Here is a 19191-nt window from a genome sequence, read left to right as displayed (position 1 = left end):
ATTTATTTTTAATAAAAGATTTGTGAGAGGAACTTTTTAGGCTGTGTAAACACAACTGCTACAGGCATGCCTGATTTCTGAAATCACTACTCAAATGGCTAGAGACTAGGACTCTGAGGTTTGTAAAAAAAGAAAGAAATCTGTATTGCTATAGCCTGCCTGAAAGAGCAATTTATCCTACTATCATCATCTAATTCTCTGCTAAATTAAGCTGGGCATTTCTACCAGGCAGGAGAGCTACACACCAAGCCTGCCACAGATGGTTTACAGACTGGTTGATTGATCTGTTCCAAGTAAGTTATCTTTGTTTCTGAAAGAAAAACCTGTAGCTACTAAATACATTAACTTTCATTTTTTATGGCCTGCCTGATCCTATTCAGATGTTGCACACATGTTCAACAGGAAATGGAAGATACAAACTATGATTTACTGCTGTCTAAATGATGGAAGCAGGAAGGCAAACGACAGCAATTCTCCGCACGGGCACAAGTGGGGCATGAATTTTCCCCATAAAGAAAAGAAGACACAGGACTTTGAAAACCTAAGGCTTTTAAAATGTCTTTTCATAACCAAAAGTCTGAACAAGTTTAAAAGGACAAAATTTTTCATTCAAATATGAGTGGAAGCATTATTTTCCTCTGGGTTTAAAAGAATACATATCTATACACCATTAAGTTCAGTACATACGGCACTAGAAAAGAGTTGACTGCTGACTATTAATTTTTAATTAATAAAAACAGTGTTAGTGTTCCCAACTCTATGGCTTGATTAAGTATTATTTTATATTACTTTATTTAGAAGAAAGTACTATTTAACCTGTGATTTAAGAACTGTGGATCGAAAAAAAAAAAGTAGAGGAAAGGAGTAATGCCTTCTTTATTAGCATATTGAATTTAAAAGCACCAGCCAGTACATTATATTCGATACTGACAAGATAATTTTCTAGTCTGAACAGATTTTACTTAGAAATACTGGATGTGTTCTTAGTTTTGGCATACCGATTTATATGCACATTTCAATTTATTTTTACCTATTGTCAAAGAAAAAGAACATTGGATTGTGGCATGTTCCGTAATTCTCTTATAATATTTTTAGCTAAGTATTCCATAATCTGTGGCTATATTAATAAGTAATCACATGTCCCTAAGGCAGATGATCAAACCTCTCATAATTTTTTTAATCTTCTTTCATTGTGGAGCTGCACATGCCTCCTAACCTCCAGACTGCTGAAGGAACGGGAAGGCTGGGCTGGGCAGGGTATTAGCTGAAGTTTTCAAGTGTTGGTTTGATGTTCTTGACCTGCTGTTTGCAGCACAAGGAAAGATGACACGTCGTATATTGGTGTCATAAGCTTAAAGTGCCTTGCAAAAATCAGGCAGGATTCTTGCAGATTAAATAAGAAACTCTAGAGGACAAAGATAATAAAGAAAACATTGCCAGGCTAAACCTTCCATGCATACATTGTAGATTATGAGGAAAGGTTGAGAAAAATAGTCATGTTTTGCTTGGAGAAAAGGCGATTACAGAGCCTTTAGCAGTCTTCAAATATATGAAAGCCTACCATAAAAGAAGAGGGAAAACTACTATGATTGTTTATGGAAAGAGCTATAAATGGCTAGAAAATTTACCTGATAACTTAAATGGGTCAAAAATCATTTTTGTTTTTCTGTATCATGCCTCACTTCAGGAAAGTTAAAGAATATCCAGGAACTTTAAAATCAAGTCTTCAGATTCTGGAACTGAAAGATTATTCGATAATTTATCCATATAGTTATTTTGATTATGTGATGAGTTCTCCCTGATTATGAAATTGCTCTGTAGAGTTTTGGCATTTTCACTTTTAAATTAATATTCTTTCCTCCATCATGATATGCAATTTTCTGGGGGAAAACTGAGCTATAATCCCAAGAGAAATACAAGGACCGGTAGCATTTGTTCTTTTTTATGTTGCAATTCTGTTGTTTTGGCAGTGCAGGAAAATGTGTGAATAATATCCCCACACATTGCCAAGAGAGGCGAATGAACAATATAAACATAACCAAAGATGTCAGGTAGTGACAGTGCCCAAATGCAGAGCAGGTGGTTTTAAAGAAGTGTGTCCTTGTGGACAGAGCATTGCTCCAGGATTCAGAAGGCGTCAGTTCCATTGCTGACTCTGCAACAGGACAAATTATTTTGTGGATACATGTACATTTGGACTCCTTTCGAAAAGGGGAACATTTCAAAAGGACAGCAGATGGTACTAACGCTGGATGAAGCAGCGTTAAAGTTGCAGCAGTTCTCAGCTTGTTCACACAGAACAAATAAAATCTACCAGCCGCTCAGCTTGTTCACACAGAACAAATAAAATCTCCCATCCCCTGTCCTTTCGAAACCGTTGCCTGTTGTAAGTCGCCAAATGTACATGCATTCACATCCTTGATTTGTCTTCCCGCTTTATACAATAGCAGTAACTATAGCATCGCTCTTCATAAATGAAAAGTGTTTTGAAATCTAATGATGAAGAGTGATTTATTAGAATCAGATATTATTATAGAAAAGGGACATTTGTTCTATTCTTACAATGGCTCAAAATCACCTTTGGTCTGTGAGTTACACTACACAGAATAAATGTAATAACGTTTGGATCTCCCCACAAAACCCCCCCAACTAAAACAGTTTTGAAAAGTCGTGAGAAAATGCATCCTATTTATACATGAATATAAAATAAATTTGCTAGGGACAAATTTAGTGAAATGGAGCTTCAAAACAAGGTGTGCGGGCCGGGAGCGACCCGAGCCCTTTTCCGTGCTGCACGTGGGCTGTGGCCAGCAGCCCGGGCACGCCGGGTCGGAGAGGGAAGGCCGTCGAGCTGGAATTAGGCACAAACGCTTAGCGGTAGTTTAAAAGATTGGTTACTTACACCGAGATGGCAGTGGTGTAGGCTGGAAAACTTGCTTGAGTTGCGGTTACAGACAGAAAACAAAACAAAACTCGAACCTGCAGGGCACGAGGGTACGTCGCAAAGGGTTCCGGCGACGGGAAGATGTAAAACACAAGGGTACGTCGCAAGGGTTTTCAGCGACAGGAAGATAAAACTGCAGCACTCGAACCCGGGTAGAAGAGCTCTGAGATCGGTCAAGGATTCACACGAAGTTTGCTAGGCTCCGTGGGTCCGGTTCTTTTGCGCGCGGGAAGGGATACGTCTGGACTGCGCTCGGCGACGGGGAGAGGCTAGAGGTTGATCAGACCTCTGTTGCCTGCTTTAAATGCACTGGGTCCGTAAGGATCCGCAGCGCTTAGAGATCTTCACACAGCGTGAAGTCTCCTCCTCCCTTGTTCGTGGAGTCCTCCAACTTGGGCGGAAACCACTCAAGCCTTTTATACGGCTAGCAAGCCAATCACTAGCCGCCACGTGTGAATAATTTAGAACTGGCCAATAATGGGGCTCAAATTAGCATACAAATGGCGGGAACTCTTTGCAACGAGCATTTCTGTGCTGCAACAAAGAAATGCACCCTGCAAAGAAAGCTTTGAATTGGCTGGAAACTCTCCCTTGCACCAGGGTTCTCTTTTGCAGCAGAAAACTCCACCGTGCAAAGAAGCTATAATTTAGCGGGAACAATTTAGCAGTGCCGAAGCACACAAAAACAAAAATCACACCCTTTGGGTCGTGACACAAGGGTTTCACACATTCACTTAAATGCAGTGATACATTAATTACAATTCAATTCTATCAGCATCAGTAGATACAAAGATGCTGAGAGACAGTTATCTACGTTAGTCTGAAGTTCAGTAGAAGGCAGAGTAGATTTGCACCTCATAGACTAACTAAAGTATGTGGGGGGGTGGGGGTGGAAAACGGCCTTGATTACTGTGATATACTAAGCTTCAGACCATGAAAGCTTATATATATCTACTAGGCCTGTGCAAAGCAGCTAGTATTCACTTCAGATTAGGATTCGGGGGACAGTGATTCGATCTGGTGATTTGAATCATTGTCCCGAATTGACGCAGGGGGGCAATCCTTGCTGCCCCCCACTGCCCTGTGCTGTGGGGGGGGGGACTCTTCCACAAGCCCCGAGAGGCCCCAATGGCCACTGCAGCAGCAGGTGAGTGAGGGGCTTTTTTTTTTTTTAAAGTGCTGGGATGTTGGGGCTGGGCAGGGCAGCCATTGATGGGGCTGGGAGACTGGGCAGGGCTTGGGGGGTGCTCAGTCAGGCTGGGGGAGCAGGCAGAGGATGGGGCCGGGTGGGAATGCCCCCATGGTCCCCTCCCTGCTCCTCGAGCCTTATCCCCCACCCTCTACTTACCAGCACGGAGTCTGGGTCTAGCTCCCTGTGGTGGTGATCAGGGACTGCCCGAATCACTGTATCTCCTCCGAAGCTTTTCTGAATCAATTCGGAGGCTTCAAATCAATTCAGACCTTTATATTGGTCTCCTTATTTGATTCAGATTCAGAGATTCGTCCACTGAATTGGGACAAATCTCCTCCAAATTGAATTGGTAACTAAAGCTTCGCACAGCCCTAATAGCTACTTAGATTAGTCTATAAGGTGTAAATCTACCGTGCCTTCTATAAAGATACAGTAAAGAAACAGAACATATCCCATAGACTCCAGGGCCACATCCACATGAGCATGGACATTTGTTTCCCTGGGGACAAGAAGCAGTGGCACACCTTAAGCAACTGCTACTTGTCCCCAGGGAAGCCCCATCACACGTGCCCTCTGACGCATGGCAGATTACCCCAGGTGGGGTAGGGGAGGCTGGGGCAAGCCACTGTGCTGGACCCAGCAGCCTCATCTAGGGTCCTGGGGGCTAGGGAAGCTGCAGCACAGCACTCCTGCAGCTGGGAACCTGGCCAGCAGCTGAAGCATGTCTCCAGCCAGCCAGGCTCTGGTTCTGGGCAGCGTGTACTGCTGCCACGTGTGTTGACCCACTTTTTTTCTATACAGATTTTTTGACCCTGGTATCTCCTGGGGTCAACCACCCCGTGCTGCAAGGTAGCGGTGCAGGGAATGTCTGATTGTGTGGTGTGTGATGCCACAAATGGGTCTGCGATGTCACATACTGCACGGCCACGCTCATCGGGAAGGGGCCCAGGAGTGTATGTTATAGTACATCAATAAAAGTGACAGATGCTGATATTTTGGTAGAAAAGAAAATAAATGGCAGGTTTTAAAAGAAAATGAATTACAAAAATGCTCAGTACTATATCTCTACAGATGAAGAGCACTTCCATAAGGATCTTTTAGATAAATAAAAAAATGGTAAGTTGTACACATGAAGAATGTTACTTATCAAGGATAGAAGGTTAAAAGTACCATGTTATGTCATGGTCTCATCTCAAAAAGAATGGGCCCATGATGATTTTCCTTAAAAATCAATATGCAATATCTGAATGGCTAGCATCAAAGTGTAGATGATCAGAATACAAGAGTGTTCTCATGGATCATGATCATCATAATATATTGTAATATTTGATAGATAATGTTAAGTAGATGGAAAGGAAAGCAACATTTTTAGCTAAATTTTCCAAAAAGCAACAAAGGGGGGAGTAAAAAGAGTCTCACAAATGCAAGACAGCAGTAATGCCAGTACTTACCAGCATGTGACTTGAATTGTAGCAAGGCACTGTTGTACCCCATAGTAATTAGAACAGACTCTTTTCCCACACGACAGTATTCAGTGTCTCTGTTAACCAAGCATTTAAACACACAGACTCCATCAGCTGAAGGAAAAAAAATACTTTAGAAAACTTAAAAAAGTTAAAAACAAGACCACAAATAGAAATAGATGTCTAAGTAATATTTTTTTTAAACATCCTAAGCATACATTGATAGTAGGCAATTTAGTGGAGCTATTTATTCATTAGCATACAGGTTCTTGAACATTTTTTCTTTTTAGGGGTGGCACAAAATGGCTGAAACTTTATCCCCATTGTCAGCTGCATACCACAGTCCTTTGGGGCACCATGCCATGAATAGTGGGGAACAGAAGCAGATACCAAGGGATGAAACAAGGTACGAGTTCCTTCTTTTAACCCCTGCCTTGGGTTCCTATAGGGTCTTTGCAACTGCAGATTTTGTTGCTTTCTCATCTGGCACATATATCCCGTAAGCATCCCCCAATTATCTACTTTAGTGTCACACTCCTCTACTTGAGAATTTGCTGCTCTTACAAATAAAACTACAAAGAAAAAGTCAGCAATCATGTGGGCAACTAAACAGACAATGAAGAAATGAACTTCAGCTATTTTTCCTTCTTTTGCATCTTGGTTATTGCTTTCTATACAGTTATAGCATAAGGGTCATGCCCTGTGTGAAAGCCCTCAACAAACCTTACTTCCTCCAATTTTAATGATCTCACTGGCTGGCTTAATAAGAAGTTTATATACTTTTAGGTGCTGTTCAGCTATAAGCAATAGCAAAGGTAAGCACAGGCACTGCTTTTTATAGAAGACAACCCCTAAATTGGAGGTTTGGGGCATAGAAAGCTGGCACAACAACAACTATCCTTGCAGATGTCAGGAAGAAATAGTGATAGTGCATGTGTGCAGTGCACAAGAGGATACACATTCACTTCCAGCCACCTACAAATGGATGAGGACCCTCACTGCTTATAGACATCTAAGAAACAGGACTACCAAGCATGAAGTCCTCAAGCAGAGCCTTCTAAGGAGACTTGTCACCGCAGTATCTAAGCACCAGGCTTTTAGTGCACTGTCTCCGCACAGTTGTTCCTCTCGTTTTAATTCATTCCTATGACTGCTACGTGTCTAGTAAATTTTTCAAAACCTGCTTGCTAGTAATAAGTGGATTTATTAATGGAAGGAATGACTACTTGCAGTGTTGGGGGAAGGGGGAGGAAGGGAATGGAGATGGGACAGGAAAGGAAGGACAGGCAAAAAATGCAAGGAAAGAAAAGAATGGGGCATACAGGTGTAGAATGAGAAGAGAGAGAGAGGATATAGACAATCTTGCAAATCACATACAAGCAGCAAACAATGTACTAGAATCTATCGTAGGATTTGAAAGAGAAAAACCCGGGTCAAGCCAGGATAGAGAGAAAGGAAGAGCAAAATACGCTACAAGAGATTTAGTAAACTACATTTTAACAGTGAGTTATCAGTAGATTGTTAAGCGTAATAGATAGTCAAATCAAATGCCCTACAGCAGTGTTTCTCAACCTTTTAAATAGCAAGTACCCCCTCAGTTCTGAAAATTTTTATAAGTACCCCAACACTCAATTTTCCAGGAGATTTTGTATTTACAGACTAATGCGTGCTATACGTTGGAAGAAGGGCTGTGTATATAAGGCCGTGATATGACAGATGTCCGATCTGGTGTGGATAGGGTTGCCACCTTTTACACCAGGGGTGCACAACTCAAGTATGTACCTGGGCTAGAGGTGATGTTGCCCAAAGCTAGGAGGGCTGAACGCCAAATTATTACAGGGCAATTTACTGGGCACCAAATTTTTTGCCATGGTTTTGAGAGGAAAAAAAGGGCGAGAGAGGGGAAAAGAGAAAGAGAGTGTTGTTGTACCCACATATCCCCTGCCTGTGTCTCGCGTACCCTCAGGGATACACGTATCACAGATTGAGAAACTATGCCCTACAGGACAGTTTTATTTTGTTACTGGTAGCAAAGGTAGCACCTGAGAGAAGGAAGAAACAGAGCAGCGCACACATTTTTCATTCCAGCTAGTCAGCTTAATCATGATACTCATACATTCCTCAAGCTCTGCACTTCAGAGAAATCTACTGAGGTGAAAAATAATGCTAGCATTGACCGAATAGACATTTCACATGCTAGTGAGGCTTGCTGGGCAAAACAATACAAGTTTTCAAAAAAATGTGTCCCTCTTGAGCTCATGCAAACCTTGATGAATACATACAAATTTGGGTTTTAATGTGTGTGCGCATATTTTTTCCTTGGTCCTAGGTATGCGAATGGCTGAGACAGAATATGAGGGACTAACTTAATATATAAAACTCCCACTTGTGAAGTAGAGTGGCTGTACAACTGCAACTTCCCCACAATTGTTGGAATACCATTAGGAGACTGTGATTTCAGCGTTAAAATTGTCCACAGTTCATTCCCTACTAAGAACTGTTTCCTCTTTATACAAATATACACCCCATATATATATGGCTCATGTAGCCATACATGGTTTAGTGTATAGATATCAGGCTTGTGAAATGACATTTTCTTTCTTTAAAAATCAGTTCAAATATTCTCTTTGGTATGCTGCATATTCATGCATTTCAGCTGCTCTGTTATAGTACTGTTTCCTCTGTGCTGCAATTTACATTCTGCTGTCAATAAATCTACAACTCACAAGTCTTAAACTGAGAACCAGTTTAACATTACTTCACCAAAGAAGCAAGAAAAATACATGATACTACCTTAAAAAAAAGGAAAAACCCAAACCCTGAAGTCAATATGGGAAGCAAAGCTAAAAACATCTTTACTGGGTTGCTTTTTTGTTCAGAAAGACCTCAAACAAAGTCATATTGAGATTTGGAGGGGTTCTCCCCAGAGTCTTATCTTCCGATTCAACATCTGAGAGTGAGCACTGAGCCACAGCATATGAATCTGGATGTAGATCCCAGTTTTTCTTAAAATTTGCAGAGGGCCTGAGATGCACAGATTTAGTGTTCTGGTTCAAACATATTTTTAGTTTCCCAACGTGCAACATTTCCTTACAAATGCGTGTGGCTGGCATTTAACCCAGTCCCCTTTAACAAGGTATCTACTGGATCTGTAATTTAAAATGTACAGAGCAGGAAGAGATCCCTAGTGGAGTAACAACCCAAATCCATAGCTTTATAGGGAAGTACTATGAATGACCATCAACAAAGGATTTCCTAGGTGAAGCTAGGAATGACAGTACGCTTGCAAAATTAATATTTCTCTCTTTTGCCTGTACAAGTACAAGCATGTAAAGGCTTAAGGGAGTGGTTTGGAGTAATTAATAAATAATGTGGATCACCAGTTTGTTCAGTAGATTGTGGAGAGCAAAGAGAGCCAAAGAAATCTCTATCTATAGAGAGCAAAGAGATTTCTTTGGCCCTCTCTGATCTCTACAAGAAGAAAAAAACAAAACAAAACAACAACCCAACAACCCCCCCCTCCCCCCCCAGTGCTTACACACACTTCAGAGATTCACTCAGGACTATTCTTTCAAAACATTGCTCATTAATTATAGTTGTGGATATAAGCCAGATCTAATATAGGCTATTTTCTCATTGGTGAAAAATGTCAAAAGCTTCCTGTTAACTTCAGTTGCTTTTTTAAATACACCCTTAATGTGCAATGTTCTAAATTTTAAATCGGGGAACTCGGAGCTTAACTATTACATATGGTGCTCATATGAAGGAGATGAGTTATTTTCAAGTGTTTAACATTTTGTTAATTTCATCACACAGTCAGGCTTTGGCTAAAGTTTCATGTAAGAAGCTTAAAACTGTGATCCCAATAGCCCCCCTTCTCCATCTCATGCAGAGTAATAACTATTTCAAAGGAATGAAAAACAAAGTAGCATGTGAATAAGAATCTTCAACCAAGACCCTCCAACAGAATCACGGTGGTAGTTCCTTGGAGAACCCACAGCCCAACTAGCTCACAATAGAAAAGCTGTTTTTAAACCCTACTTACTGTCAGTGCATGCAACCCCTAAGTGAGTGGAAGCCTTCACTGTACAGCCAGCTACTTGAGTTTTGCACTTGAACAATTTGTGCCATACATGAGAGTTAATTAGAGGCAGCACTTTAATAAATCCCACCTGTTCACATCATAAGGTGCCTATTTGTGCGTGTAAATCTGGCCTGAAGTGACTTGCTCAGGGTCACACAGTAAGTCTGTGGTGGAACTAAGGAATTAAAGCTTGTTCCCCCCAACTTCCAAACTAATGACCTAACCGTTGGACCATCCTTCCTGCCTTATAATATTAATTAAATGGAAATTCACAAGACCATACCAAAAAAAAAAATCAAAAAAAAAAATCAATGAGATATAAAAGCAAAACAATCCTATCAACCATGAATGTTGCCCCTGGGACAAAGGACCCTGAGCAGGCTGCAGCCAGTAGATACTTCTGTAACAGCGGGGTGAGGACCTCAGAAAGATAACTAATGGAAATTACCAGCATGTTGAGTAGCCTGTTCAGTCCCTGCTTATGCTAGTTACTGAGCATGTTCTAGATTATTAAAGTGTTACTAAAGTTGCTAAGCAGAAAACCTCAATTAATGTATTGAGGTCTCCACAGGTAAGTGGACAATGCCCAAGTAGGTATCTACATGTGTTTTAGTACCTCATCTTTAAATGTACATTACAAATCTTCTGAGTAGGCTTTACTCTCCCATGTTTATTTTAAGCCTGTGCATATAAGAAATTGGTCTCTCCTGTCCTTGTAGTCAGTAAGTAATTCTCACAAACATTGGAAAAAAACATGTGTATAATCAATGCAGCATATACAATCACAGATCTAAAGTGTCACTCCAAGGATTGAACTGGGATTTATTGTTTTGTTCTTTGAATGGATACCTAAATCTAGAGCTCTTCTCACAGGTTTTACCTTGGTATGGCCAGTAGTTGTTAAAAAAAAAAATGCCTGCACATTGCTTTCCATTACATCCCTGAGGTCACTTCTTTAAATGAACAGAAATCCTACCTCTTTCATCCATTGCCTTTCTGGAACCAGGTACAGACTGTTGTAGAGGAGAGCCACATAATATGTTCTCTTACATAAAGAGTTTCCTTTTTTATTCTCTCCTATTTCCATCATTATCTCAATATGATGTAAAGATAATTCTGGCTGGAAAGATATGATGCTTTTTTCTGTAGTGGGGTGCAAAGCATAAGTCAACAGAACCGTTTTGAGATGAAACCTTTGGACTCCCAAACTATTGGAGCACCTTCGGTTAATAAAGAATTAATCCGGACGGGCCTTAGACTGAAATGCTCACTGTCTTCCTTGGCTGGAATAAAGGTCAAACAACGAAAAGGGCAGAAGATCTCTGAAGCACAAGAGTCATCCAGAAAACTCCTTGAAGGATAGGATTTGGAAGAATAGGAACAGAGCTGAGAATGAGGCAGTCCGAAGTTCAGATCCTAATGGGTCTACTTATGCAGGAGTCAAGCCTCAGGTAACTCATTTGCTTGTGTCTCGGTTTTATTATCTAAAACAGTGATAATTACTTGCCTACCTGTTTTACATGGCTGTTACTAGGTTAAATTACTGTCTGTGTATCATGTTGATGTATTACAACTGTTTAAAAAGCAAGAGTTTTTTTTCATGTTTTCTTATTAAGGTAATGTCTTTTATTGGACCAGCTGTATAGCTGGGACAGATGTTAGACAAACAACACTCAAACCTCATTACAAATATCTAGGCATTATTAAAAATAAGGCTCTATGTAGAATTTTCCCATTAATAAAATCAACTAAAATTTTTTAAAATTCAAACGCAGATATTTCTCTGTTTGAAATCAGAAACATTCTTTCTCCTTTCTATCGGAATACATCTATGCCAGTACTTTTCTCTCAAAGTAGAAGCATACATGATAGAACCATAATTAGGTTTGATTTAATGAAGTCAATATGAAGCTTCGCTTTATAATTCCCTGTCATATTTTTCAGACTAATTTTAATCCCTTCTTAGCACATTACAAGAAATGCCTCATCTGGAGCACGACAGTCTGACTACTGCTTATGTTTTTACTCCCACTTTTTGCTTTTCATATAACAGAAATTAGTTACACCCAAAACATGTTTTGCTTAGTACTCCATATGCACATACCACTTTAGGAGTTAAAGATAGGAATTTCAAAAGCACTCAGGTGATTAGAGAAAAGAAATTCTATTAGTAGACCCATTAAAAGGTCAATAGGGCATATACTAGTTATTCACTTGGGTGTTTTGAAAATTCCCCACAAAAAGATTATGACAAAGGGTGGTGGGTCATGAGAACAAAGCAGGCAGCAGCTATGAGGAACCTGGGATCAATTACACCACCTCCTCTAAATATCGCACATGTGATCTCCATGTTGCTTCTTCTAGCACCAAATTTTAAGGAAGCAACTAAAAAGTATTCAGCCTGCATTCCTCCTTTAACCAAGTGACTCGCTGCAGATTTTGCATGAGCTATGTATAGAATACTGTTCAAAGCTACATTCATGGTAACCAAAATGCTTCATTTGTCCATGTGGACCCCTGCCTCCGTTTTGTGCCCCACTCCCCACTGTAGGGACAAGGCTGGGTGCTTGGGCCAAAGAGGAAATGGTGACTTCCAGTTGCTGCCACAATTGTGAATGTGAACACATGTAGCTGCCAGAAGCAGCTGCTTTCTTTCACCTCCTCCCTCAAGTTGGTGCCTGGGGTGGTTGCCCCTATTGCTCCCCTAGGTATGCCTCACCTCTTCCCCTGCATAAATTAGTCTGTTCTATTTAGAGTTTAAGCGTCAACATGAACTCTCAAACTATGTGCTTATAAAGCCTTTAAAAAGTGGAGCCTTGAACAGGGTTGATTAGGTACAATTGTAATACAAACAATAAGTAAGCAGACCATCCTTGAACACATGATACTTTTAGGGGGAATCTGGTTTCATTTACATCCAGGGAAATTATTTTGTGACTGCAATAAAAAAAAAAATGAAGATAAACCACTGACCACTTTTTATCTGTGGGGTGAGTTATTTTCAAAAAACTCAGTCACAGGTTGGTGTGAGCAGAGATTTGATAACATTCGGTATTGAAACGGAATAAATTTTAAGCCCATGAAGGTGCCTGCCTTATATATGATATCTTTTCAGCTCAGAGTCTATGCTATATGTTATTATAAATAAATGTACTATACTGTATATCACAGATTAAGAGGGATGCATGTAAAATTTTGCTTTATGCAGACCTGTATGCAGGCTGGGTTTTGTTTTATTTTTTGTTTGTTTTTTTTAAATTGTCATATATTTGGGAGGGAGGGGAGAGAGAAAGAGAGGAGAGAGAGCATGTAAATTTAAAAGATATACTTCTGTGGGCTCAAAGAAGTAAAACTTAGGAAAAGAAAAGAAAAGGAAAAAAAAAGAAAAGAAAAGAAAAGAAAAAAGATAATTATTTTTTTAAATGGTAGATTTTAAGTTTAATTTAACAGATGGATACATTTCAAAGCCTGAAGTACTTGGGTTAGTTTTTTTTAAATAAAAGGAAAACAGATAAAATAAAGTTGATAGGTAACATCAAAAAATTAAAACAGCAGATAATGAGGTCTTGGTGACAGCAGCAGAATGTAAATCTTCTTTAAGAACGTAAAACTTTCTGAACAATTTATCCTTTGTTAGAGAAAACTTGATTTTCTTTAAATATCAGGCATGTGTGTATTCCTGTTACTATGCTACAGTCTATTTACTGTATACAGCACCTTTCATGCAGAACATCACAAAACGCTTTACAAAAAACCCCCAAGCATAGCAGCTCATAAAACACCAAAGTATGTAATTTCAGCATTTCACCTGATAAATGCTAAAATCCAAATAAAACACGTGGTTTTCTTGTCTAAATACACTAGGCATAATGACTGTGGCCTGAAGCAACTTTATCAAAAGTTAACTATACACTTAAAACTGTATACAATTAAAGGCCTCTCTCTCTCTCTCTCTGTAGGTCTATAGAAAGGACCTTCACAAAATTAGAATAGATGAGGATAAAGTTAGTTATATCTCTTGAACAAAATGAAACACATTTTTAAAAGAAATCTTATTTTAGCTGCCCATATAACTGAGCACTTTATTGGACCAGCAAAACCAGAGTGATAAAAGTTCATTTAGATAATCTGTTCTCAACAAAAATATATGGCCGGATTCACAAATCAAATGTGAGTTTGGTATTATTTTTCTGTTATACAAATGGAAATATTGAAAGAGAGAGAGAGAGAGAGAGGCTCTGACTTGTCCAAGACCTGAGGAATTTTTTTGGCAAGGAGGAGCACAAAACCAAGGTCTGCTAATCCCATTTTCTACATTAACCACAAGACCAACAAGTGCTGCTAATGATAACTTTATCATACAGTGAGAAGTCCCTCCACACAAACATGCACACACCATGCAGAACATTATTTGGAGGAAAAATTTGGCTCCTATTATTTATTTTAAAAAATAAGGCTAAGGGGTTATACTTATTTCTGACAGATTTGGAGTTGGAGCTTGTCAAGATCTAAAGATAACATATGCAATGATAGCTCCATGATCATATCATGTAACCCATTAGGGTTAGAAAAATAGATCTTGCAATCATCTGTACAGGAATCACAGCCCAACTCACACCAAGAAAATACTTGCTCAGAGTATCTTGTTACCGCTACAAAACGAAGCCATGAGTGAATCATCACTCTGAACACTGACAGGATCTTAAACATAACTATGATGATAGCAGTGAATTAACCTTATTGAGCCAGTCTGAAGATGAGCAACAAATGCTGAACCCAAGAAATGTATTAATGTTTAATGCAGTCAAGCCAATTTTTGGTCATTGAAAATGTCCAATAGAACAGATAATGCAAACTAAAAGAAAGCTGAAGATGCAGAGGCAAAGCTGGCAAGACTTCCACAATCCTTATTAAGCAAAGTCTTTACATATGACCAAAGAAACAAACCCAGTGAGTCTTTGATGGGCAATTATAAAAGGAAGTGCCAAATCCTTCCCACACCTAAGGGTGCTGTTACATCTTACCTTTCCCACATGTTAAGGGCTCTTAAAATGAGAGTGTCTGCACGTTAAGGCAGGAAAAGATAAGCAAAGTGGGCTCTGAGCATCTGAGAGAGAATCCTCTTTGGGCGAGGATTACCCCTAGCTACACTTAGGCAAATCATGTTACAGTCATGTTAAATTGCTCCATGTGACCAATACAGGTTGGGAGCAGTCCTTCAGAATCCCAGGATGCACTAATCCTAGCCACCTCTCCACCCTTCTCCTTCCCCATGTGGACAAGCTGTCCTCCAGAGCAGTGGATCCCAATCTGCGGTATGTGTACCACCAGTGGTATGCAGACAACCTGTCAGTGGTACACATTAACAAATTTATTATTATTTTGACAAAAATTTGCTGGTGGTACTTAAGGTTGAACTGAAAAATTTGCTGGTGGTAGTTAAGGTTGTATCAGTTTAAATTGGTTGTGCACAATCCGTCAGAGTTTGGGAACCGCTGCTCCAGAGCATTACTGCCCTGCAGTGATAGCCAGGGGAGTTTCAAAGGTAAAAACTCTTTCCTCTCTGTGGACGGAGGCACATCTTCTCCCTGCCCTTCCCATTCCAGGCTCACTCAGTGCTCTCCCCAGCTCTTGCCTTCCTGCTTACTTGCAGCCATCAGTGCTGTCCCAGGGGCAAAGGAAGCTTTTGCCTTGCTCCAGGGGCTGGGCTCAGCACAAACAGCAGCAGTAGTGGTGGTAGATAAATGGGTTCCCCCTCCCTGCCGGCTCCCAGGCTGGCAGGGAACACCTGGGGATTGGCCGTAGCCCAGAGTGGCAGCAGCAAGTGTGTTTCCCCTGCCTGCCTACTTCCTCCTGATGCTACCCACCAGCTCTGGAGCAGGCAGGGATGGGGAGCACACCCACCTGCTACTACCATTCTCCAGGCTGGGCCCAGTCACTGCATAATCCCTGGAGAGGGACAGGAGCTTCCTACACCTCTAGGACAGCACTGTCAGCCACTGGTGAGCTTGGAGAAAGGGTGGAAGGGGGAAGAAGTGGGGAGCAAGGACCCAGTCTAGGAAGGTGGGACAGTACAGGCCAAATCCAGGTGAAGTGGGGCCTGGTGGAACAGCTTCTGAGCAGCAGAAGAACCTATACTGCCATCAGAGAGCCAGCAAGTTGGGCAGGCACAGGGCAGACTTGGCAGTTCCTAGCCATGCCCCTACTCACCAGCCCTATAGTAGCATGGCCAAGCTATGTAAATTAGAGAGGGTATTAACCCTTAATGTGCAACTGCTCACAGGACATGCTAGCTTTAACCATTTAACATTCCTTAGAGTTACATATTCCAATTAGCACCTGCCTACTACACCCTTACAAAATGTTTGTTTTGTGCAAAGTTTTAATGAAGGTTGGAAATGAAGTTTCAGTGGTTAAATAGGTTTCTCTGAAATTCAGCAAAATAGTCCTTGTTTAATACAAATAAGAATCTCAAGAATATATTAAGAGGTATACATAAGTAGATAGCTAAATCTTTAAAAACCCAAAAAGCTATTTGGTGGGATATTGCTAGTTCAAGACCACCTAAGCCCAGTTATAACAAAAATTCATTTTGTTGTAAATGAGAAATAACAGCCACACTAGTGGGCCATGTTTCAAAGAATCAGTTTCCAAAACTGACTGGAGATTTGGGAAGCAGAATGAACAACTAAAATGTGGATATTTTCAGGAAATGCCCTCTGTAGTGAGGGACAGGCAAATCTCACCATCTTCAGTGACTGGTTTGAAATGTAGGATGGATTTACAAAAAAAACAGTAATGTAATGGACTGTAACACTGCGGCAGGAACTACTGTTCCCAGAAGGCTGCTGGGAAAAGAGAAAAGAAGGAGGGGAAGGGGGTACTGTGCAGAAACAAGATGTCTGACATTTCTTTTCAACCAGAATTATATCTATCAAGACTCAACAATGAATTAAAAGGAAGCTTCCACAAACTTGAGCCCCACGTAACTGGAAACTACACCAAAAATCCCAAGATATGAAAAAAAAATCAAGATATGAAAAACAGAACTAATGTCATCTTGGTTTGGTTGGTAAATGGAACATAGGCCGTGACCTCAAAAGAGAAACTGGCTCTTCCCATTAAGGACATGCGTTATGACTAAATGTTTTGACACCTAAGTGTTATGTATTTTCCTGTTGGATTACAACCTAAAGGATTGATAACACTTAACCATCTTCAATAGGCAACTTCCCAGAGTCACAGTACAGAAATGAACTCCAATCGATGTGCAATTTGCATGCATCTTGCCTTATTAGAATAACTGTTAAAGCAACCTGATTGCTTTGTGCAAACATTTCCTTTTGCAAGATGTCTGAATTTTTAAAGCACCTAGTTCTAGGCCACATACAGACCTCCAGTTTCCACTGAGAGTCTGTGCTCTCCCAGTAGACAGTATGCATGTACAGATGTTGAGGATTTTTCTCCCAGACCAAAAATGGCCACTCCAACAGAAAAAACCCTGGGAATGACCAAGGGTAAATTGCTGTACATGATCTCTTCTGAGAGAAACTGCAGCAGTGTCCTCCAGCGTTGCAAGGTGCTTTTCTCCCAATGCTCCCCAGGGAAACAATGTGTTGCTGGGGCTGGACTCTCCAGTCGAGCAGGGATAAGAACATGCCCCCTTCACAACTGCCGCAGGCTGATCCTGAAATGTCTGGGTCAGCTAACCAAGCTGCATTGCAACCATATGTCTCCAAGCAGACTAAGGAAGCCTGCAGAGCACACCGAGATACGTATACAGGGACCCTCTGGCTGCATACTATCACCATTGTAGGTCTGCTCCCCTGAGGCTCAGAATTCAAATGTTTACTTGGAGATCTCTGGGTAAGTTTCTCTACCAGGAAAACAAACCAAGGAGAATTTTCCCAGATCATCTGAACATGTGTACGCATCCTTAGTCTAGTCTTCAACTGGCACCGTTACTTGACATATTGAACAGAACATTAGAGAAATAAAGATGGCATCACAAACTCTATCTAATTATTTGGGGGAATATAAAAATGATTTTGTGTTATGGCTTCACCTACAAACGTCAATCAAATATGTGCTAGGCATCATACATGGCCATAGCACAGGAGACAGTTGCAGTTGCAGTCTGGGCATCAGAAAGTAACAGATGGACAAAGAGATGCTAGGCAAGCAACGATGAGTAACTCATTAACAAAGTTTTGCAGATAAATGGGAGTCATGGCTTGCCTTTTGACTAAACAAACTTACAGTTTATAGTGTGATTGAGTTGATGTTATTTAAAGAAATGGATAGAGTCAGTTTCAATAACTAACAAGAAAAAATATTTTTTTAATCTGAAGCCTTCTGTCTTTATCACAGTTTTTATCTAGTTTCTAATCATATAATAGCATATAATAGTGGTTTGTTTCCCATACTGCCTGATTAATACACAATAAATTTAAGGCCTCCTGCTAAGACACTAGATTAGTAGATTGTAAGGCTGGAAGGGACCTCAGAAGATCATCGGATCCAGCCCCTGCACCAAGCAGGAAAGATAACTGGGGGTCAGGTGACTCCAGCGAGGTGACTGTCTAGTCTCTGGTAGATTTACAGGATAGGTGATTGCGCCATCTCTGGAAGGAGCTTATTCCACAGTCTGGACACCCTGACTGTGAAGAATTTTTTCCTAATGTTGAGCCTGAATCGACCTTCCAGGAGTTTGTGGCCATTACTCCTGGTTTTCCCCTTGGGTGCCCTGGTGAACAGTTATTCACCAAGCCCTTGATGTACTTCCCTATTGTAGCAGTAAGCTGCTACCAGGTCCCCTCTCAGCCTTCTTTTCCTCAGGCTGAAGAGTCCTAGATCCCTCAGCCTTTTAAAAGGCTTGCCTTTTAAGACTCTGATCATATGGGTGGCTCTGCTTTGGAATCCCTCAAGCTTGTTCATGCCCTTGTTAAAGTGTGGTGCCCTGAACTGGACACAGTACTCCAGCTGTGGTCTCACCAGTCCTGAGTAGAGTGGAAGAATCACGTCCTTGGTTTTGCTGGAGATGCATCGATTGATGCATGCCAGAGTATTATTTGCCCTACTGACTACAGCATTGCACTGCCGGCTCATATTCATACTGTGATCTATTACCACCCCCAGGTCCCTTTCATTTGTGGTCCTAGTCAGTTTGGCGCTGCCAAGCCTGTAGATGTGTTGGGGGTTGCTCGTCCTGAGGTGGAGCACTTTATATTTCTTGACATTGAACTTCATCAGGTTCTGATCGGCCCAACTTGCTAGCCTGTCTAGGTCTGCCTGTATCTGTAGCCTGCATCTTCAAGTGTGACTACGCTCCCCCATAACATAGTGTCATCCGCAAACCTGGCCAGTGAGCTCTCCACCGCTACCCACCACCACAGGGTCCACATACCCCAGCCCCGCTTGCTCCCCCAGCTCCCCAGATTGCTGCCCCACCTGGCCCCATCCCCTGTGGGCTTCTGCAGCCCCCCCCACCGATGACTGCCCCACCCAG

The 19191-nt window shown here is 41.1% G+C and overlaps 1 protein-coding gene across 3 annotated transcripts in view; it reads right to left on the bottom strand.

Moving 5' to 3' along the window:
- The window catches only part of LOC102374986 (histone-arginine methyltransferase CARM1-like), a 157986-nt gene that overhangs the window by 95573 nt on the left and 43222 nt on the right, over positions 1–19191 (bottom strand). For 2 of the 3 annotated variants that reach the window (XM_025206196.1, XM_006025417.3), the window contains exon 2: positions 5588–5713. In XM_025206196.1, coding sequence (XP_025061981.1) covers positions 5588–5713 — 126 coding nt within the window. The remainder of the gene's footprint in view (positions 1–5587; positions 5714–19191) is intronic. The other variant, XM_025206197.1, reaches the window with a different exon arrangement.

Source organism: Alligator sinensis, unplaced genomic scaffold (genome assembly GCF_000455745.1).
Source record: "Alligator sinensis unplaced genomic scaffold, ASM45574v1 scaffold392_2, whole genome shotgun sequence".
Lineage (NCBI taxonomy): Eukaryota > Metazoa > Chordata > Crocodylia > Alligatoridae > Alligator > Alligator sinensis.
Note: the sequence above shows the minus strand (reverse complement) of the source record. Positions and strands in the feature narration are given on the sequence as shown.